Raw genomic sequence first — 22,884 nt, 5'->3', positions numbered from 1 at the left:
AAATTTGAAAAGGTCACTTAATGACTTAAGACTCAAAGTCAAGCCAGTTGTGGATCTGAATAGATGGAATTATAGATGATCACAGCTGGGTGCACTCTGCCATTCGACAAGTATGCACTGAGACTCTCAGGAGTGCCAGGTCCTGCTATGGCTCCCAGGAATGCAGCTGAGTAAGGTGCTTCCATTCTGGAGGTGGAAGGTAACAAAATCAGTAGGTAGGCAAGACAAACAGCCCATAATAGCAAAGGCCATGCAGAAGATTAAGGACCGGGCTGTTGCTGGCAGGTGTCTTTGGGGCTCCTCTGTATTAGCGGAGTGGCCTTTAAATACTCACCTTGGTGGCCTTCTTCCACTCTGGAATGTCGATTCAGCTTCACTCCTTTTGTTCTAGGGCTCAAGAGGTCATGTGTGGTGCTTTTAATAAATAGAAGGCCGGTTTATTTTAAATTAGTTACATTTTAATCATCTTGACTAGATTTGGGAGAAATGTTGCTCCAAAAGGGATTTAGGGAAACCCCTAATCTAATCAGTAACTTAATTACAATGCCTGGGTTGAGGCAGCTGCTGCTGCTGCTGCTGCTGCTGCTGCTGCTGCTGCTGCTGCTGCTGCTGCTGCTGAATTCCAAACATTTGGTGTTGGGTTAGTTATGTTTCAGATTTAGAGGGCACCATTTTTCAGTCTGTCTCCAAAATCTCAGAATACATCATTTGAAGATCGTTGCTACTCTTTGGAATAAAACAAAGAGCCTCAACATGAAGGTCCTTCAGGGCCAGGGCTGCACCCACCTAAAAGCACATGTTATTAAACAGCTTTTCTTAAAAAGGCAAGCAGACTTCATTTTACAGTGCTTACTTTCTGTAAGGATCTAAACTTTATTTCATTGTCTATATTTAATGGATATAGGATGCTTTGATACATATATATGTAGCAAAGCCAATACTAGTCAAAGTATCTGTCATTCCTTTTAAACAAACATCTTAGTAAACTCTTCTGTCCCTGCATGTTGACAGGAAAGAACACTGGAAGTGAGATGACTAAGGCTCTGAAATCAGCCTTTTGTTAGGCATCTAACTTCACCTCAGCCCTGGATTTGGGGTTCGAATGACTGTGGATCTGAAAGCAAACCCCTCCAAACTTCCCTGTGATTATTGTTTCAATTAGACAAGCCATTATCAAAATCAATGGCTTTGTTTTGCAGTAGTTATAAAGCATCGAATAGAGTCCCAGTGAGCAGATGGGTAAAGAACTAGACATCAAGCAGGCTTCCTTGGAAAGAATCAGCACCGAAGGGGAGTGAAAGAAAGCCTGGCCTGCTACATTTCAGTTCAGATAAGAAAATGTAGGTTGTGTGTAATGGGCGAAGCCAGTAACAAATGTCTAACATTCATTGGGTGCTGACTCTGTTCTGGCGTTGGGGGGGGGGGTGGTGTTTCAGTGTTTCTGAAGTATTAGCTCTTCAAGTGAGGAGGAGGGGAAGAAAAGTTAAACTAACTAATAAGGTAAAATTGGGGGGAAAAAAAGAACATTATCATATGTATTGGCAGGGTGCATTGTCACTCCCAACTGATCTTTTAAAATAACACTTTATTAGATTGTAATCAAAGTGATGGGTCTCATAATGACGTTGTCATTCAAATATGTCATTAAATATGCTGAAGTTTCCAGACTGGGTTTCCAGACCTTTGGTGTCTTCTGAAGCCTGTCTCTGCTGCCGGTTATCTAATTTCCCTTGCCCAGCAACTCAGGAGAGTTTCCAGTCGGGTCCCCCAAGGTCCAGCCCTCTGGCAGTCTTCAGAAATAGTTCTCTCCGAGTGCCAGAATTTCAGCAGTAAGTCCATGCTGCCTGGAACGTTGAGCTGCATGGTTTTTTTTTTTTAAATGTCTCCCACTAAATTATACAACATGCAGCTGAGCAAATAAAGGAGAAGCTTAAAGAATGCATTCCATACATGTCCTCGAAGGATGCGCCTTTAGTAAGCGAACGCATGCTTCTTTTTTTCCCTCTGTGCTAAATACGACTAGAGATAGATTGCTCCATTTAAGATTTCCATTAATTCCATTAATAAACTTCTCAGGATATGAAATGTCTCCAGAATATAGTGAAGCTAGGATGAAAGCCACATAATTCTCATCGGTGTCAGGCCCCGTGTGCAGGAGAAAATATGCTAATGCGGCCTTTTGCCGCAGGGCTGGTGTTATTTATATAGTGCTGGCTGGGCAAGGCTGCCGCTGGAGTCCAGAGCGCCAAGAGCATTTGGATCTCCTGTGAGGTGTAGATGTGTGCGCGCCTGTGCACACAGCGTTGAAATTGTGAATCCGAGACCTTGTGGAGGGGGTGGGGCAAGTCGCCCTCATTCATGTCTGTGTCGTGTGTGTCTCTTGTTGAGGGTATAATCTTCCAGCATTGTGTTTATTTGACATTCATTCTGAAACACGGAAAGAAATGGCGATTTGGGGTGGGTGCTGCAGTGGGTCGAGTGTGACCCAGCGTTGTGAGGGACTGATAACCTAAAATTGGCAAACACGCACCCTTGCCTCTGCTCCGTAGCCATAAAAAGCAGCCTTATTTGAGTCTGGGGAAAGCACAGAGGGTTGTTATAGAAGGCAGGCAATCCTCGGGTTCAGGACCAGGAGCGGAGTGCCGGCCGCCGGGCATCTCGAAAACGAACAGAGGTCACGGAGAGCCGGTATGCCTGGGGTGGGGTCCCTTGCGTCTGTGGGACTTGAGATTGGAAGACGACCTTGTCCCCTCGCTCCCCCCACCCAGCGCCGACTCCTTGGGGACCCCCGCCCGCCGCCGGAGATCCTGCGGCGGCCGGGGTGTCCCTCTCCCCGCCCTTGCGTCTGTCCGGGCGGCGGCGGCGGCGCGGCTCGGCTGGAGGGGGCGCTCGCGCGCAGGAGCGGCGCAGCAGGTGCCGCGGTTACCTCCACCTCGGCGGGGGGAGAGGGGGCGGGCCGGGGCGGGAGGCGGAGGCCGGTTCGGTGAGCCTAGAGCGCGGCCGGCTCCGCAGGCTGGCTGCGAGCTCGCGGCTTCCGGGAGCGCCCCAAGTCCGTGGAGGACCTCCCAGTCCGCAGCCGCCGGCGACCCCGGCACACCGCGCAGCGGCGTCCGCAGGGCCGCGAGTCGCGACAAGGGCGCGGGTCCGGCGCGGCACCGCCTCCTCCTCTTCTCCAGCCGGCTCGCAGCAGCGGAGAGCTTCGGAGCTCGGCGGGCACCCGGGCCGTGGTGCGGATGAACCGCAGCGGCTGAGGACTCGAACGGCCTCTGCCGGGCGCCCGAGCGGGGCCGCAGTGCCCAGGGCGCGGGTGTGCGCGGGTGACATGGGGACGGCCTGACTCTCGCCGGGCCCGGAGCTCTCTCTCCGGCCGCGGGCCCTCCTCGGCGGCGGCAGCTGCGGGCGCCCGGCCCGGTGCGCTGTGCCCGGGCGCCCGCCGAGCTCCGCCGCGCTCTATGCGCCTCTGCGGGCGCCGCGGGCCCTGGCCATGGCGATAGACCGGCGGCGAGACGCGGCGGGTAGCGGTGCCGGACGGCAGCAGGCCCCGGCCGAGGAGAACGGGTCCCTGCCGCCCGGGGACGCGGCGGCCTCGGCGCCCCTGGGAGGACGCGCGGGCTCCGGAGGCAGCGCGGAGATCCAGCCGCTGCCTGCGCTGCACCCAAGCGGCGGCCCGCACTCGAGCTGCTGTGCGGCGGCAGCCGCCCCGAGCCTCCTGTTGCTGGACTACGATGGCTCGGTGCTGCCTTTCCTCGGGGGCCTGGGCGGCGGCTATCAGAAGACCCTGGTGGTGCTCACCTGGATCCCGGCGCTGTTCATCGGCTTCAGCCAGTTTTCGGACTCCTTCCTCCTGGACCAGCCCAACTTCTGGTGCCGCGGGGCCGGCAAAGGCACCGAACTAGCGGGTGCCACTGTCACCGGCCGGTGGGGCGACATGGGCAATTGGACCAGCCCCCCGGTCACCCCTTTCTCCACTGCTACCTGGGGGACCGCGAGCAACCGAAGCAACAACAGCGACACACCACCCCTCCCGTCCCCTCCAGGCAAGGGGAACAACGATTCAAATTGCGACTGCCACGCTTGGGACTACGGCATCCGCACTGGCCTCGTCCAGAACGTGGTCAGCAAGGTAAGGGCCACGACCGCTGCGTCCCCGCGTTCTTCTCGTGAACCCTTTTCTTCCGACCACGGTTGCCTCTGCTCTGCGCTCCATTTCTCTTTCTCTGCAGATCTAGGTCCGAGCTTACCCAGCTGAGGAGCCCGAAATGCTAGCCTGTGTACTCACAATCCCGCATTGACTGGGCTCCCTGCTGTCCCCCAAAGGAGATGCTCTTACTTGGATGTGAAGCCAAGACTGTTTGCCGCCCTCTGCGGTGCCCGTGACGCTGCATCCGCTTCCAAGGGACCGATATAGCCTTTTCTAATTTCCACCCAAACTCCTGTCCCGGTGCACATATGGAAAGGGCGCCCCTCCCCCAAAAGGTTCAAATCCTTTCCTCGATCTTGCTAGGTGTTAGACTCACTGATGGCTCAGCAACGGCCCTGGAGGACTCGGTCCCTCTTCTATGTCTGCTCCTTAGAGCCAGGCCATAGCTATGTTCTTTCCGCGGACCACCTGCCCCTGTTGTCTCCCACAAACAACTAACTATCCATGAAAAATAGTGTTCTATTCTCGGATGTTCTTTCTGGCAGACCTCAGCCTTCCCACACGTGCCTTGAACCGATTAAAGCCAGTTAAAGAAATGAAGTTATAGACAAAGAAGCCGAGCCCTTTGAAAAGTTCCCTTACTACCCCACCCCCAGCCCAACTATGCGTTGCCCTTTTCAGAGATCTGACTGTAGAGTTCAATGTCAGGGTGTTGCCGCAAAGGTTTTCTCAGGACTTCAGTCAATAGCCCCATAGCATAGGAAGGATGTGGGAAACTTGCCTGGAGTCATCGTAGCCCCTGTGGAGCAACTGCTCTCTGGTCTGAGGCATTAAGACCTGGTGAGCTGGTCCCTAGTACCGGCTTTGTCCTCCCTGTCCCTTGTAGAGGTCCTGCATCCTGTGTAAAATAGCAGGAGTGTTCTGTGAGAGATAGATGCCACCCTGAGCATGGGCAGTAGGTAGTGTTAGACAATGACCTTAGATACCTATAGTGTTCGGTTTTCTCTTATCTTGTAGGAATTAGCGAATGCCACTTTGTCAGGCGATTTATGAAGCATTTCTAGTTTCTGTCCCTTTTGCATTTTAAACAGTGCAGTTAGAAATGGGGCAGTTCTGGGCAGTTGGAAACGCTGTGTCTAAACATGAGAGTGGATTTGGACAGTTTATAAATTGTCTGTGTGGAGTCCATCCCCACAACCAGTGTGTGTTAGTAAACAGTTGTAGTTCATGGATGTGTAAGACGAAACTCTTACATCATCATAATCATTTTTTAATCTTGTATCAACCTGGCCAGAAGCACTGGGTCCTGTGGGAACTGTCTGGCATAGTGATCCCTCTGCTCTGCGAGATAATTGGGAAGGTCCTCCTAGTAAGTCTCATCTTGACTCATCCCCCACAGCCTCTCCCTTCTCTAACCCATCCCCATTCACGAAGGGCAATGTTGCTCTCCCCCTCTCTTCTTCATCTTCTCTTTGCTTAGCCGCAGAAACAATTTTCAAAACGGCAACTATTTTAAAGTCGCCAGGTATGCCTGTCAGAGTAAGGATTTGGCAACACTGCCGAGTATTTTTAGCCCCTTTCTGGAGTAAAGGAAGGATAATGGATTAAAAGGGTATGTGCAGAGAGAACTTTGTGCGAGAGTTAAGTTGGAAGTTAGGAAAGCAGACCAGCACTCTACCAGTGGGGACCAGGAGACAGCTCTTCATCCTGCCAGGCATGGTGTGAAGCAAGAACAGAAATAGTTCCTGAAAACAGACTATATAGAGGCATATTGGAAAGCTGGGCAAGTTTTTAAAATTAGCACTCAGGAAGGGGCTCCGCACAGGGGCGGGGGAGGAGTGCCTGGCAACACATGGCAGTCACATGCTGTGGACAAGATGACACTAAGGAGTGAAGGCCTGGGCACAGTAATTAGAGGCAGACTTTGCTCATACTGTAAAGGCTGGGAAGGGTGTCTTGATTTTCACAGATGACTCTGCTCAGGTAGAAAACTGCCCTGCCACCGTGTTCTGTTCTGTAACAATTCTGGAAAGAGTGGGTCCAGCGCAGTTTGGCATGAAAGGTGCACTTCTCCCTCTGCTGACTGTGCTCACCGAATTCTGTGTCCATGGACCAATGTAGGATTCGTACTGTGATGCTGCTGCCTTGTACACAGTAGACAGAAGAAGCCTTTACCTTTTGTCCGTGTGGAGACGCTGTGCATTAGCAGCCACAGGCTGTCTTCAGCCGTCAGCATGGCTCCTTCAGCAGGTGTGCTCGTGAACCAGCCTGGTCCCTCCTAGCGCTGGTTGTTGGTTGGGAAGAGGTAACACGATTGCTGCCTTCATACCTGATGTTGGAAGAGAACAGCTCCAGGATGTTGAATGAAGTGGGTCCCTGGGCTCTGAGTTATACCCCTGGCATGCACTTACTGCCTCATTTTAAACAGCTCCACAAATGGGGCTTTGTCCCTAGCAGGCCAGCCTGCCCTTCCTTGTAAAGAAACGTGAACTTTGATGAGTTACACTTAAGTTCTCTCATGCTAACCTGCAGCTCATTCCTGAGAATGCTTTTCTCCATCATAGAAAGCGTATTTATCCCTCCCTCCCTCTCTCCCTTCCTGTTGTCTTGTTTTGTTTTGTTTTCAGACAGGGACTACTCTGTAGACTGGGCTGATCTTGAACTCAGAGATATCTACCTTCCTCTGTCTTTCAAGGGCTGGGATTAAAGATCTACACCAGTATGGCTGGCTTTATTCAGCAGTTTCTTACCTGGCTGAAACATGTCCACCTACTTCAGCTCTTCCATTCATAACAAAGTCAGCCATATTTACTACGGCACAGAAAATATGCCTCTTAAGTGTGGTACCATTGCACAACCAAGTAGGCACTGCATGATCTACCCCAAAAGAGAGATGAATGGATGTCTTTCCTCCACTAATGGAGCCGATGGTGGCTGCACCATCACCTTTAGACATACTGTCTAAAGACTGTGGACTCCGGGCCACCTTGCTTTATCTAGTAGGCTGTGTTCAGCGAGCACTTCTCTGTTTCTACTCAGATAGCATGACACACAGTTCCAGTTTCTCTAAAGTCATTTTGAGTGTTAAGATCTCTCCTCTTGGTGTCTTTATTGTTTTTGTTTTTTTGTGAGACAGGGTTTCTCTGTACAGCCCCAGCGGTCCTGGAACTTGCTCTGTAGACCACAGACTCACTGAGATCCACCTGCTTCTGCCTCTTGAACACTTAGATTAAAGGCCATGCCCAGTTACCTTTATTGTTTTCATCATTTGACTTGATCCTTGCATTTGTTACACACACACACACACACACACTCACACATACACACACACACATACACACACACACATACACACACACATACACACACACACATACACACACACACACACTCACACACACACATACACACACACACACACACCAGAATTTTCACCCTAGATTCTCCAGTTCCTTCAAAATGATGGTGGTGGTGATGTTGGCACCACCTTTATTTTGTGTGTCTCTTTCTAGTGTCTGGAGCATTTTCCATGAATTACTTCCTTTGATTAAGAATAGTAACCCAAGGCCAATCTTAACATAGCAACATTGCTGATTACAGAAGATGAACACATACTGGAATAGTTCCTCATAGGAAGCAGGTATCCAACCAACTTCCTTATTTCCATCCTGGCATTTTATACTTCAATTCTGCTGGTCCAAGCTGGCAGTGCCTTCCGGATGAATCAAACACATCCCTCTCCCAGCACAGCAGGCTTGAGGTTCTGAAGACAGGCGGCTCTGGAGTAGACTCCCTTTCTCATTTTCTGTGCTGCAGCCCAAAGTTTCTCATGCTGCTGAGATCTTAATAACAATTATTTCAACTAAAAGAGAAAAATAAATTCCATGAATGTAGAAGTATTGCTTTTAATGGCTGACACAACTCATCCTGTGTAGTTCTGTCTGAGTATTGCTGGTGGCTAAGGCTCATGGGCTTCTGGAGTAATCTCTAGAATTTGGTCAGCAGGCAATGCCAGCTAACCTTCCCAAGTCTTTTTTCCCTGCAGTTGTAGTTTAAATTGTTCTCTCATTTCCTGCCTTCTCATGAATTTGCAAAGAGAAAGATGGCCTTTCTCTTAAAAGTTGTTTAATATCCTGGGAAGTAATTTGTATCCTTTTTCTAGCAGTTATTTAAGGTGACTTCAGTATGATGTAATTAAGACTAAAACCAATTTTACTATCGTTGCAATGGCAATCATTTTTAAAGTAGTCCGCAGTGTTGTCCTAACTAGTAACTAGTTTCCACGTCTGAAATGCTCAGCACTTATGCTTCTTTTCTCTCTTCCAGGGTGTTTATTTAATGGAATCTGTCATTATTCTCTATCATGTCAGAAGTATTTGTCAATCCTTAGAAACACTTTTTTAAGACTTGATTTTGTTTTTATGTGCCTCTTTGTGCCTCTCGTGTGTGTGCGTGTGTTGTGTGTATGTGTGTTGTGTATGTGTGTGTGCATGTGTGTATGTGTACCATATGTGCAGATACCTAGAAAGGCCAGAAGGCGGCATCGGATCCATTGGAAGTGAAGTTCCAGGTGATTCTGAGCTGCCTGACATACCGGGAACTGAACTCAAGTCCTCTGTAAGAGCCCTAAGCCGTCAGATATCTCTCCAACCCCTAAAAATTTTAAATTTCATATTTATTTTTGCTGATGTACTAAAATTTCTTGAGTTATTCTCCTAGTATCATTTTGTCAACCCAGTAGGGGCTTTTATATGCTATATATAACACAATAGTGAACATCTTTGTACAAATTTCTTTTTTTGATTAACTATAATAGATAATGGATTACATGGCTTAGAATATAGTGTAAGCAGTGCATGACTTTAGTCCTAGCACTCAGGCAGAGGTAGACAAATGTCTGTGAGTGTGAGGACAGCCTGGTGATCATAGGAAGCTCCAGGCCAGCCAGAGTTAGACAGTTAGATGCTGGAGGGTGGGAGGAAGCCACAGTGTAAGTCTCAGCGTTTGTTCTCTGTGCTCCTCAGTTTCAACATGGTTGCTAGATTTTTATTTTTATTTTTCCAAGACAGGGTTTTTCTATAGCTTTGGAACTAGCTGTAATTCTGGAACTAACTGTAGTTCCGGAAGTAGCTCTTGTAGACCAGAGGCCTCAGACTCACAGAGATCCTCCTGCCTCTGCCTCCCGACTGCTGAGATGAAGGATGTGTGCCACCGTCACCCAGCATGGTTGCCTTACAAAAATATTCTATTTTCATTTATATATTTACCTCTTGTTTATATCAGAGTTAAGTGCATATCATTATATTGTTGTTTTTATGTCTTCATAGTATTCTGTTGTCTGACTGGGTCATAATTTATTCAACTAGTCCCATGCTAAAAAGGCATTGGGACTATGCCTTTCTAGTCTATGTCATTTCTAGTCTTTACTGTTTTTTATATGTGTGTGTGTGTGTGTGTGTGTGTGTGTGTATGCAGTAAATAATTATATCCTTACACACAGAAACATTTGCACAAATGTAAGATGTAAGAAGCAAGGGGTTTAACCCCCCTGCTTTGTTATTTGGTAGATGTTCCATCATAAAGAACTTAGCAATTTATATGTTCATCCGTGGTTTGTGTGGTCCTGTTTCCCACACCTTCCATGATATGAGGAGTTGCCAGACATTTAGATGTCTGATAGTCTGGGAAGTAGAAAATAACGTTTCACGACCGCTACAGATTTGTGCTGGTCTCAGTCTGTGGCTTCGCCATCTTTGTGCATTTGCCTTCCTTGGAATGGTCTCCCATCTGTTTGCCTCCATGTGCATAAGTGTTCTAGGGTTATTTCCCAACTGACAGCAGCACTGTGGCTCTGAGCCTGTCTCCCCCTGAGTAATTACCCAAGCTTCTGATTCTGCTGGTGGTGCTTTGGTTATACACACAGCTTGGTTTGGATAGAGTCAAGTGACTTAGTCTTTCCTTCCATGGCTTCTGAGTTTTGTGTTGTTAGGTTTATGATTTCCATAGACCTGAATTGATTGGGGAGATTCCATGTTCTCTTCTAATAGTTTTATGATTTCATTTCCTCTTCAGCTTCCCCTTGCAGCTCTGGTTTTTTCTTATTGTGCTGTGAAGGTGCATTTCTAGAACTGCATGCACACAGATAGAGCCCACGCTTTGTGCAGACTTGCTTCTAACCTTCAATTCAGCTGTGCAGAGGCCAGGACTGAGAGGCGGTGGAGAGGTCGGATGCCCTCCTTCAGGGAACACAACACTCTCCAGGGCTGTAGGACCCTTTTTCCTCTTTCATCATCTTGTTCTGAATGGTTTGGGGCGATGTTATTGTTAGAAGCCACTTCAAGCTCTTTTTCTGTCCTTAGCAGTTTTTGCAAGTACTGATTCATCTTAGCCTTTGATCCAAGGCAGAGCTGAGTCAAAGAGTTGGTATCATTTGTAAGCACATTGGATTTTCGATTGTTGTCCTGGCATTGCCAGTGGTTGGTATGCCAGAGACACTGTGGGCATCTCGGCCCATCTTCATATTCAGTAACGTAATGTTGGTGGCTCCCAGTGGGTCATCCAGGGGTTTTTAGGTGTTTCCACCTTGGAAACTGGCGAGCATCACACAGGGATTGCTGTTTTCTTCAGAAAGCCAGTTGTTTAGCATTTGTTACAGAAATAAGGGCAGGCTTGCCCCCACCTCCAGTCTTTCCTTTTCCCCTCCTTTTTACATGTGCATACTCTGAACCTGGCCTTGTGCCACATGCTGGGGATGCAATGCTGGGAGGAAAATAGCTCAACTTTCATAGACCTGGCAGGCTTATGAGGGAAGCACACCCTAACTGGTCAAGTTGTGGTCTTTTAATTTCTAACTGAGATAAGTCTATGGAAAGAAAAGAGAGTGAAAAGCCAGAATAGAGAAACCTGACCTACAGGGGCTCTTGTATCTGAGATGGACTAAGGGTTGTGTATGGGGAGAGAGGCAAAAGAGAACAGTATGCGTGTCCCAGAGGGCAGATAGCATTTGTAAGGGCCATGTGGCATGCAGGATCCTAGGTTGCCCATCTTCGGTATGGGAATAGGACAAGGGCCAGGGTTCATGACCCATGTTAAGAATTCCAGAGCAAAGGGGAAACCATCAGTCTACTGATCAGGTTGGTGATAGGAGGAGGTGAGAGTTCAGTCTTTGAAAAAGTTCTCTGTCGCTGCAGCATCGAGGTTTGATGTTGACATGTGCGGAGTGGGCTGGGCTGTGCCAGCTAGGTCTGCAGAAGACAACACAGTTTACCAGAGATGTAATGACATAGGGATGAGAGAAAGAAAAACAGACAGAAAGGCGGGGTGAAGAAGGCCTGGGTCCAAGCATTACAAATGCCATGGGTTCTCAGTGAGGAAGGCATCCTGTGGGGTGGCTGGGGGACCTGAAGGTGCTTGGTGTGAGAAGGGGTCTGAGATGGGGCAGTGGGGCATCATGCAGGAGCTCTGAGACCAAGCCAGACACTCAGCAGCCTGAAGAAGGGCATGAGGCCCTGACCCCACTTACCTGAGTACAGGTAGGAAAGACTGGTCTTTAGGAACATTCTAACATTTCATTTGCTCTCCTGCTAAAACTGGGAGAGTGCTAATTACATTTCTACAAGGCTGAAAGAGCAGATTTAGAAAACCTTAGGGTCAGAATGTACATCCACTGCCTACATTCCCGGTACCCGTAGGCTAGACAGAGATTGCATTGGGTATGGGGTGTCATATCCATAGGACCTTCTTGTTCAGCATATCTGTAGGACCTTCTTGTCTTTAGTTTACATAGAATGGAGCTGAGGGGCAGTTGATACATCCAGTTCTTATCGCCTACTGACTTTTACAACCTAGCAGAGGATCGTGTGGTCTAAGAATGCCCCTAAGCTTATGTTTGCCGTGCTGTGAAGTTGAGGTGTATCATTCTGTGACTCTGTAGGGGTAGGTTTTCTCTTTCTGGGCAAATTTCTCTGATCTCTGCCCCATTGGCCTTTGTAGACCCCTAACTGGCTTCATCTGGCTGCCTTTGAATCTACAGACCCAGAGACACTAAGATGCAAACCGGCCATGTGGTTCTCCGGCTTGCGGTCATTCAGGGCTCCCTGTCATGGCTACCTAAGATGCTTGGCTTTGACCTGAGCTCTACCTACCATTCTGGTCCTCCTCGATACCTCTTTGGTTGGAGGGGACCGCTCTAGCTCCCAGCTGGGCTCAGTTTCTCTTCCACGTTTACCTTAAGTTAAGCTGTTCCATTGATGTGGAACACCCTTCCCTTTATTCTTCAGCCCCCTGGCGCCTGTTCAGCCCAAGTCAGCTCAGTTTTCATCTGACTCTTCCCAGCGATGGCAACACTTACCCAGAATGCAGTCTGTTTGCCTCCCCACTAGAGGTCTTTGACCCGCAAACTCTTACCACACAAGCCCAAGCCCCTTGAACATGGCTGGCATGGTGAAGTGTGAGGGAGCATTTTTCGGTTGGAGGGTGTGGTTGGCATTGCCAGCGTTCCAGCTTGGAACCAGCTTATCAAATCTAGATTACTCTTTCCAGCTTCCTCATTGGCAGGGTGGGGTACCTGCTGCTTTACCTCCAGGTGGTGAGAGGGCAGAACACCGGGGAGATGTGGCTCCACCCCTCCGCCTGGCAAACAGGAGGTACCTGGCTGGTGGGGTGAGGGCTGCCAGGTCTGAGAAGCCTAGAGATGAAGGAGATGAGAGGGTCATACCTGAAGGGGTAACTTATCTCACTAGGGCACGGAGGTGGAGGTGCTGCTCCCTGAAAAGCTGGGTGTGCCCTGAAAGCCGGGTGTGCCCTGTCCACGGGAATCCTGCACCCAGGGTGATGTAGCAGTCAGGCCACCAAGGATCCTCTTGTGGTTGGTTGGCTGGTGGGTAGGATTCTAATCTGAGGACTGAACAGGTCACTGGCCACAGGGCCTAAGGCTCACGGGCTCAGAAGAGGAAGACATGTGGTGGAGAGGGCTTGGCACACTCTAGCACCTGCCTGAGCTACACTGGGAGACAGCTCCATCAAGAATGGAATTTAGAGGTGGCCATGGTGACAGTTGCTCACTGTAAGTCTAGGTGGAAAGCAGAGTGAATTTCTGAGCAGGACGGTTCTACCTAGAGTCTTACCTTGGGCAGTTTTTTCCTTTTCCAAGGCTATTGGCTTTGACCACAGTAGTCACTGAACGTCTCCCAGAGTGATGGGAGTTAGTCATTTTGTTCTTTTCTTTGCTCATCTGACTCAAGACTGGCTGTTCCCAGTGGCATAGCTCCCTCCACATAAGTGACTAGAGACTAACAGGCCCTGCCTGGATGTCTGTGAAGGATTGTGGTTGTGGGGCTGCTGGGACTAGTTTCTGCCGGACTCCATGGCTGCTGTGCCAGACTCTCTGGCCTGTTGTCTGCATCAGCCCTCTCATGACACTTGGTTTACAAGGAACTGACAACATCGCAAATCATGCTAACAAATAAGAAAGGAGTTTGTTGCAGAGCTGCACCACGGTGGGTGCTGGGATCTGGAGGCAGCCAGCTCAGACAGGAGCCTTTCAGGAGCCCTAAGGTCACTGTCATTGTCCTTTCCTCACGTCACAATGATTGTCCTTGTCCTTACTGTCCTCTTGTAAGCCCTGTTTACTCTCATCCTTGTCCCCGTAAGTTGGCTCATTTTCCTTCCCTGCGAACCCCAGCCTGGAGTGGGGGATGGCAGGTTCTAGGCTAGGCGTGCAGTTCCCTCAGCTGGGAAACTCCCTGGAACCTTGTGACTCGGTGTGGGACTGATTCTTCTCCAGCTGGGGCAAAGGACTGTAGGAAGACCATTTTAGTTGTTAAATGCTTTAAGCGAAGTCTCCCCTTCCTTCCTAGACTACTCATCCTGTAACTTACCCAGCCATTCCAACCCAGCGTGCTATTGGCAGGGTCCTCTTGAGGCTTCTTTTGGAATAATCGAAAATGACCGTAGGCATTAGTTCCATGTCATCCAAGGACCTCGGAAAATGCTCCCTGGACATCAGAAACTGGAAAAATGTTTGCAAATTCTCACCTATGCCTCTGCTACCATATTTGCACCAGCTCCATAATTTGTGAAACTCCTGTGCAGGGTAAAAGTTCCATTCCGTGTGGTAAAATGCCTGCTGTAGATCAGGAACCCAGATGTGAATACTTCTGAAAGGGGATCTATGCGCTTGGGCCCGCTTCCGGTAGCCCTGGGCTGTCATTGTCTAGAAATACACACACACACACACACACACACACACACACACATACACACACACACGTGCGCGCGCGCGTGCACGCACGCTCATACATGCACGCACACACATGTCAAATGTCATTACGGCAAAGCTCTGTAGGCCCTGTACCCTGAGCCTTCCCTAATCTGCCTCATTTTTATTTATTCATATTCAGTCATTCTCTCTCTCCCCCACACCTTCCCTCACCTTCCTTTGCTACATTTCACATTCTCCCTCTCTTTTGATAAAAAGCCAAACTCATTTGGGGGCAAGGCCCCACTTTTGCCAAGCAGCCGCGTCACAAAGCCCTGAGCAGGTGTGCGTTAGGTCTTCCGCCGCCCAGGGTGTGTTGTACAACACGGAGGAGCCAGAGAGCCACTCTGGCTGCTGCGGAGTCAGCCTGTTGGTTCACTTATCTGGACTGAAAGCCGAAGCGCTGAGTCATAGGGATGTGTGGCGGAGAATGTTAAGTCATAGCAGTGCTCGTGAAGTGTTTATCAGACTGTTGTTTTTGAACTGGAGAAAAGGGGGGGTCAGCCCTTTGTATGATCCTACACACGAGTAGTCATACTTTACTTCTTGGTGTCATTTTTGGAAAGGGGGAGGATGTCCGAGAGGTTCCCAGAGGTCGTGCTGAATTATGGCTTACACTTCAGCCTCCTAGTTTACACTCCATCGTGTTTTCTCCCAGATTAGATTACAAACTGCCTCTCTGTGTTCAAAAGACACTTTACCAATTGAGCACCTTTGATTGCCACATACTGTGGAAGTCCCCATTGGCAACTGTGTATCTACAAGATATACAGTGAAGTGGACCTAAGTTGTCTCGTGTATTTAAAAACTTGTTTCCATTTCTTAAATGTGGATAATATGCATCACTAAATTGACCACTGTTAAGAATGTTTGGCGTTACTAGGTTTGTTCCCACACTTGTGTAGCAGTACCCAGTCTCTCCCTTTCATCTCAGTGGCAACTTAGTCCCTGTTTAGACAGTCATTTCCCAGCCTTCAACCTCCAGCTCCCAGTGGCCACCATTCTACTTTCTTTTTCTATGATTTTGACTGTTCTAGGTATTTCACATAAATGGAGATACATAATATATGTCCCCATGTAACTGTCATATATTGTTGAAGATGTCCCCAAGGTTCACCTGTATTGTAGCATCTGTCAAAATCTTTCTTTTCTTTTTCTTTTTTTGTTTGTTTTTCGAGACAAGGTTTCTCAGTGTAGCTTTGGTGCCTGTCCTGGAACTCTCACAGAGATCCGTCTGCCTCTGCCTCCCGCGTGCGCCACCACTGCCCCACATCAAAATCTTTCTTAAGGTGAACTACGAGGTATTTATGAATACAGCCTATTTTGTTTAGCCTTTCATCCATGACTGACACTTGGGTGGCCCCTCCCCTCATTGGGTTGTAGCAAACAACGTGACTGTGAACTTGAGTGTATCTTCTTGATGACAAGTAGTGCAATCCCTCTCATTTTCCCTCTCAGAGGCATTTTCTGGTCCCACGTAGGGCCTGCTTCTGGTCTTTGTCTCAGAACATCACTGTGGGCAGGTAACATAGGCGGTCACATAGACCTGGAGAAGGAGCTTACGTAGAGACAGATCCATCTGTAATGTGAGGATCCAGATAGAGAGGGGGACTGGGAGCTGAGGGTTAGAGGTGCAGAGGTGGGCACAGCTCAGAGGGTAGGTTGGTGTCCAGCTAAGAGGACATATTGAAGCATAGGAACCCAGAGGAGTTTGTAGGTGCAAAGGAGGCAGGGTGGCCCTGCCAGGATGTACCCTATCAGCTGCCCAGGAGGAGGACGTGTGTTTTGATAAGTAGAGAATAGAGACAGAACTTACTCTGCCAAGGAGCTGGTGATAGCTGAGAGGGTACATGGACAGGGAGGGCCCCAGACTGAGTGGAGACATGGGACTCCACCCTCCTTGGTCCTGGAATTAGTCCCTAGGTAGGAATTCAGTTCCCCCTCCTGCAGTAAACAATGAGTCTCTTGAAATTTATAAACAGGAAAATGACCGAAGTGGTAGATTTTGTACCATGAGGAGACTCAGAGGAGAGAAGCCAGCCTCGTTCTAGCCTCAGGCTTCTGTCTCCCCCAGGATTCTGCTCATAGCCCCCCTGATGGTGTTCCCATCGGATATTCACATTAGTCTCTACCCTTTGAAACCCCTCAGATAGCTCCTATCTGACCTGTGGCTGTGTCCCTGCCTACTGTGTCTTTTTCCTGTTAACTGGAGGCAGTGCAGGCCACTGTACCCACTGGCCACTGTATGGTCTCTGCTACTGCCAGGTTAGCCAAGTGACAGATCTCATGGGACTGCCGAGAGGCTCCAATTGGCCTCCCTGGATCAGTTCCTACAGCTGCCTTCACAAACAACATAGACCGGGCAGTTTAAAATGGGCCGTGCGTTTTCTCGGTTGTCCCTGCTGAAATCCACTCAGATCCCAGCAAAACAGGCATGGTTTCTCCTGCCTTCCCTTTCTGCCTTCACTTGCAAGTGGTTGCCTTTTCTTTCTCCTCCTCACCACTTAACCCCTGCATGTCCCTGTCCTCATCTCTTCCTCTTTTTCTGTGGTGGGGATGGAACCTAGAGCCTCTGGCATACCAAACCTCTACCCTGTCACTGCGTCCCCTCCCCCAGCCCCTTTTCCTGAAAAGGCACCAGCCATATTGTCTTAGGAATCACCTAAATGACTTCATTTTCCTTACCTCGTTGAAGGCCCTGTCAGTAAACATTGTCCCATCCTGAACACACATGTCCTAGAGGTACAGTTTCGAGCACAACCCTGGAGTATCAGCATAGCCCTTCATAGAGCACCCCATAGGGATCAGATCTGCAGTGTGAATGTTTCTCGAAGCCCTAGACTTGTTGCTTGCTGGATGGGACTCTTTGGAGGCCTGTGATCTTATCTTCTCTTCTGCCCCAAATCTCATTCCTTGGTGTCCACATTGTAACTGAGCCACTCTTGCTGCTAACTGGGCTTTCGCAGCCCCTGGTTGGCATTCATGCTTCTGTCCCCCCCAAACCTGTGTACCAGCTGCTAATCTGTTTCCACGATAATGCCATGTCTTTCTAAGTCAGAACCTACCCCCCATGCCATTTTCTCACCTCCCTTAGCTCTTCTTTCCTCCCTAGTCCAACAGTCCCATCCCATACCCTGCTGCGCTGGCCAGTGCATAGATCCTTAGCTCTTGGAAGTGCTGAATGTCACCAGGAAGGGGGTCAGTAAGGGGAAATGGCTCTCATCTGAGTGAGATCACATGATTTAACTCTAGCCTAACCACATACCAGCCATCTCAAACCCCAAGTGTGAGTCCATGAAACTATTGATGATGCAATGAAGTTTGGCTTATCTTAAAACATCACTGAATATTTGAAGCCATGCTGGCTTGGGGGTTCTGAATGGTATCTGAATGGTATCGTCATTGTGAGCTGATGGTTTTGACAACTCGGGGTCATGGTGCCTTTTTTGAGTCAGGAGTGGGTTACTTCAGAGCACTTAGGCTTACTGGAAAGCTTTGGGAAGTCCCCGAGACATCTGTGGTTTAGAGACGCTCCCTGAATGATTCCGCGTGGGATGGTTCCTTCTAGGGACGTTCATTCTCTTTATTTCGTTGTCACACCTAGGTGGATGGGGGAGGTATGGCTGCTATTGGCATCTGGCTGGTAGAGACCGAGATGCTGCTCATCTATAGATCTGGGCTCAGTCCTGATGCCCCACGTGTGGAAAGTCTGGCTTGGGCTGATAGTAGGGGACATGGGTGTTTTCTAACCACACCCAGCTGATGTCCCTGCTGTGGCAAGTCAGCTCTATGACCTGGGCTCCTCTGCTGTGCAGTGAGAACCTAGGTAGGAAAGAGGGATCACACTGTCCAGGGTGGCCCATCTCCTCCAGCTCCTCAGTCGTAATAAAGTTTAGCCATCCTTACAGCCGGCGGCATACACAGCCTTTACATGTTTCTGCGCAAGTGGATGCTACGAATGGCCAAGACTCTCCTTTTAGATCCAGGGCCTTATGCATGCTAGGTGCACACTACTGAGTTCTATTTCCAGCCCCTCTTTTTTTCTTTCTACTTTTTTTTTAAAAAAATAATTTTTTGAAATCATTATTAGATCATTCCTTCCTTTTCCTTCCCTTTCTCTAACTTTTCCCATTCACCCCCCCACGTGTTCTTTCTCAAATTCATGACATCTTTTTAATTGCTACATACACACACACACACACGTGCACACACACACACACACACACACACACACAGAGACACATACACATTCCTAAATAATAAATACAGCCAGTTCAGTCAGTATAATGTTAATTGTATATATATGATTTCAGGTCTGACTATTGGTATTGAGGCCTCATTAACTTTCCTCTTTTTATAGTTAGCATGCCTTGTTCATATCCTGCCTAAGTAGCCATTTTGATGAGATTTCATAGGTGTAGTGGCTCTGGCACTAGGAGATACATTCTTACAGCAAATATCTTGTTCCTCTGCCTCGTCAATCTTTCTGTCCCTTCTTTTGCAATGACCCCTGAGCCTTAGGCACAGAAGTTGTATTATATGTATGAGTTAGGATTTGGCATCATGATTTCTTGTTCTCTGCATTTTGATTGGTTGTAGTTTTCTGTAATGGTCTTCATCTGTTGCAAAGATGTGTTTCTTTGATGAGGGGTAAGGACCACACTTATCAGTGGGTGTGATAATATATATTTAGAATGTAGTTAGGGACCACTCCCAGTCCCTCTTGAAAGTTAGAGCCTTAGACTTCTCCTTAGAGTAAGGGTTACCAGAAAAGGAAACATTTATTTGAAATAAATGGTATTTGTGTGAAAAATGTCTCTAATTCAGACATACCTTCTTCATAATTAGTTCCTAGGGAGGTGCTTTCCTGATATTTCAGGTATCAGGAAAAGAGAACTCTCCCAGGGGATCCAGAGGTGGAACACTGGAGGCTAGGCCCATTCATTAGCATTGGTGGCGTTTGCTCAGCAGTAGACAGGGGTCCACTTCCTTCCTTGGTGCCAGGCAGTAAGCCTCAGTGGCCCTAGCATAATACCTTTACCTGGGCTGAGGATGGACAGCCACACACTTGTCACCTCTTCAGGGAAGTATGTTGTCAAGAATGGAGCCAGTAAATAAGGACTAAAGCCTCACACACTAGCCAGCTTTATTCAGAGCATCAGACAGTTTGTACTTTGAGTGTTAAGAGAAATCACACAATAAAAATGTTCAGTCACAAGGGCAAGCAGCATGTGACAGACAAGCTGCATGTGACAGCAACATGTTTTTCCATAGAGGCATATAAATAAACATAACAAAAGCCTGTTGTAATGAATAATTTGGCGTAAACTCATTCCTATCTGCTGTACCTGGGAGGAGCACAAACACATATTCCAAGAACAATTGCATACTTAGAAGACACTGAGGTCATAAGACCCTTGTCTTGTTTTCTTGGAGTTTTCTCACAAGCACTCAGAATTCTCCTCTCACACCTCCATTATGGACCGTGTCCTGACAGTATGCCAAGACTGATGTCTCATGACTCCTGTACCCACCATCAAGGACCCCAGGCCAAGCTCCCCAGCAGGATCTTCCCCTGTTCCCCCCACCCCCACAGTAGCTCTCTGCACGCTCTGCCTACTCCACTTCTGACCTTCTGAGTGGGTATTGATTGTATCCTTTTCTGAGTGTGACTGGCATTCTTGGTGCTGCTAGTGACGCCAGTCAGTGGCTTTACTACTACTACAGTGAGCCGTGATGTGGGACACCGGTCTGTCTGATCCTTAGAAGCTGCTATCAGCTGCCAGAAGGCTTCCTCACCTAGGTGGGCCCAGTGAAAGCAGATGATATGCAAAAAGGCATGTGCTTTTTATAGGGGTCCATCTACGGTTTGGTGGTCTCTGTAGTTCAACTGCATGGTGAGCCCTCACCCTGTGCTTCAGGATAGATAGTTTTTGTATAATTACTACTTCATTTTCATAGAAGATTTATTTTTAATAGTTTTCTGGAAAATCCAGTAGTAAGACTCTTGCCTATATAATTGATTTCTCACTTGCCTCCTTATTCCATTAATAACCCTCAAAGTTCATTTTAGTCAGAACCTTAAATAAGTGGTCAAAGAAAGGGGTAATGAAGAAGGCAGGACTCCAATTCTGCTGATGAGTCTCGTTATCAAAAGTAATTTTGGAGAAAGCCAAAGTGAATCACACTTAACAGGTAAAGGTGTGTCAGCCAACCTTCCATTAGGGAAACAAAATACCTGAGCTAATCATTGTAAGAAGAAAGGTGTGTTTTGACTTACTGTTTTGGAGGCGTCCTTCCTCAGTCAGCTGCTCCTTAGTTTCTGGGCCTCAGTAAGGCAGCATGTTGTGATGGAGTGTGTGGTAGAGGTAGACATTCTCCTCATGCGACTTGAAAGCAGGATCAGAAGAAGAGAAAGAGCTGGGGCTCTTATATCCCCATCAGGACCCATCTCCTAGTGGGTGCATTATCTCCCTGCAGCACTACAGGCAGAGACCAGGTCTGTAACACTGGTCTTTGAGGGACTTGGTTCCAAACTAAGGCAGAGGTCACCAGAGACCTTAAAGTCTCATAGCTTATCATACTGAACAAGGCTTTAAAGTCCCCGAAGGCATTTTCCCCTTAACTGCAGTGAGGTGATAGTCCAGGGCAATCTTTCTTTCCTCATCCCTTTGAACTTATTTAGCAAACACAATAGCTACCTCTCACAACTGAAAATATACGAGGTTTTGAAAGACCCCACAAGAAGATCCAGAAGCAGTTACAAACACACATAACACTGTGTTAGGAGATGCTGGTGACAGAAGGGAGACCAGTGCCTAGGAAACTGGGATTCCTATGGATAGAGCTGGGGCAGCTGGAAGCCTGTCTGGGTGGAGGGACGCTTGGAGCAAACAGATAGCACTGGGGTTGTTAGTGTAGCTCAGGGAGTTTTCCTTCCCGCATCCAGCCAGTTTTCTCCTTCAGTAATCACTGCTGACAATTCATTTCAGCCGCTGCTTCCGTGTGCCTCTTCCAGAAGGTTCTATACATGAGGTCATTTAGCATGGTCTTGGTATTAGCATCACTGTTGAGAATGGTCTCATTTCACTATATACTTTATTAACTGTTCCTTTTTGCTGTTGAATGGTATGGTCATCCCTTGGTGTTTGCTGCGCATCATTTCTAGGACTCCTGAACACAACAGAGTCAAAAGATGCTTGAGGTCCTTCTATAAAATGGCAGTGTACACTTCAAATCATATCTAGATTAGTTACAATGTCTCATATAAAATAAACACAGTGTCAGCAGTTATTAAACTGTATTGCTCAGAAAACAATGACAGGATGAAAGCTCATATTTGGTGGAAAGGCACCTTTTAAAAAGGTTTTAGATAACTTCTGTTGCGATGTATTGATATAGTTCTATTTTATTCTGAATTGTTATTAGTGTCTTACTATACCAAACTGACAAATTAAACTTTACCTTAGGCGTGCCTATGTAGAAAATGTCCAAATAAAGCTTAGTCCTATTTGCTGTTTCAGTCTCACACTGGAGGCCCTGAAACACATCCTTCTCAGCTAAGGGGCACTGCTGAATAGGAGAAAAGCTTTGCAAGTCCTCCGGGCTGGGAAGGAGCAGTGGACATAGCAGACTTTGGGTAGGAGATCCTTTATTTTCCACCTTTCTTATCCCTCTGCATAAACAATACATCTTTTGCAAAATGAATTCTCCTCTAGACACATGCACACACAAGTGCATATGTACATATGCATGCACATGTGCATGTGAAAACACATACACATACACACAGTTTCTTAGTCCTGTGGCCCCCGTTACTTGTTGAAAGTTCATTTATTTTGCCTTTAACTGCACTCATTAGCGATGCATAATAATAGGTATTATTTGACATTGTCATTCACATATAGAATATATTTTGATCGTTTTCACCCTCTGCGACCATATTTTGTCTCCTCCTATCCCTGCTGCTCCCATTCCTCTTCCCAACACCACACCCCCCCCCATTCCCTTGTCCCCTTTCTATTTCTATGCTGTTTTTGGTTTTGATGAGTTTTATTAGGATTGTTTACATGAACGTGGACCAGGGGTTGTTTACAGTAGTGAGGGCAAGGTACACTACTGCAGAAAACATCTCTTCTCTCCTCCGGCAATTGTTAGCTACCTACAGCTCCTCAGACAGTGGTAGGCTCTGTGAACCCCCTCCCCCTCCATAAAGGAATGACACCCGCTCTTTTGTCGTGAGTTCATGAGTGTAGGAGCCATTGTCAATCCCAGATGTCAGAGCTCCAGATCACTCCACTCCTTCCTCTGGCTTTTGTGTTCTTTCTGTACCCTCTTCTATGGCATTCCCTGAGTCTTAGAGGGGATGATGGTTAGAGCTAAACATACAACAGCCACTTATTCTCAGGACTTTGACTAGTTATGAATCACTGCAGTAGTTGCTACTCACTGCAAAATGAAGCGTCTCCTACCAACACTGACAGTA

The 22,884-nt window shown here is 47.9% G+C and overlaps 1 protein-coding gene across 1 annotated transcript in view; it reads left to right on the top strand.

Annotated features, from left to right (window-relative positions):
* The first annotated feature begins 3,347 nt into the window (after nucleotides 1-3,347).
* Slc22a23 (solute carrier family 22 member 23) overlaps nucleotides 3,348-22,884 on the top strand; it is a 161,978-nt gene continuing 142,441 nt past the window's right edge. The window contains exon 1 of the mRNA XM_087896524.1: nucleotides 3,348-4,123. Coding sequence (XP_087752650.1) covers nucleotides 3,485-4,123 — 639 coding nt within the window. The 5' untranslated portion in view covers nucleotides 3,348-3,484. The remainder of the gene's footprint in view (nucleotides 4,124-22,884) is intronic.

The sequence above is a fragment of the Myodes glareolus genome, chromosome 14, assembly GCF_982192425.1.
Source record: "Myodes glareolus chromosome 14, mMyoGla1.1, whole genome shotgun sequence".
NCBI lineage: Eukaryota > Metazoa > Chordata > Mammalia > Rodentia > Cricetidae > Myodes > Myodes glareolus.
Note: the sequence above shows the minus strand (reverse complement) of the source record. Positions and strands in the feature narration are given on the sequence as shown.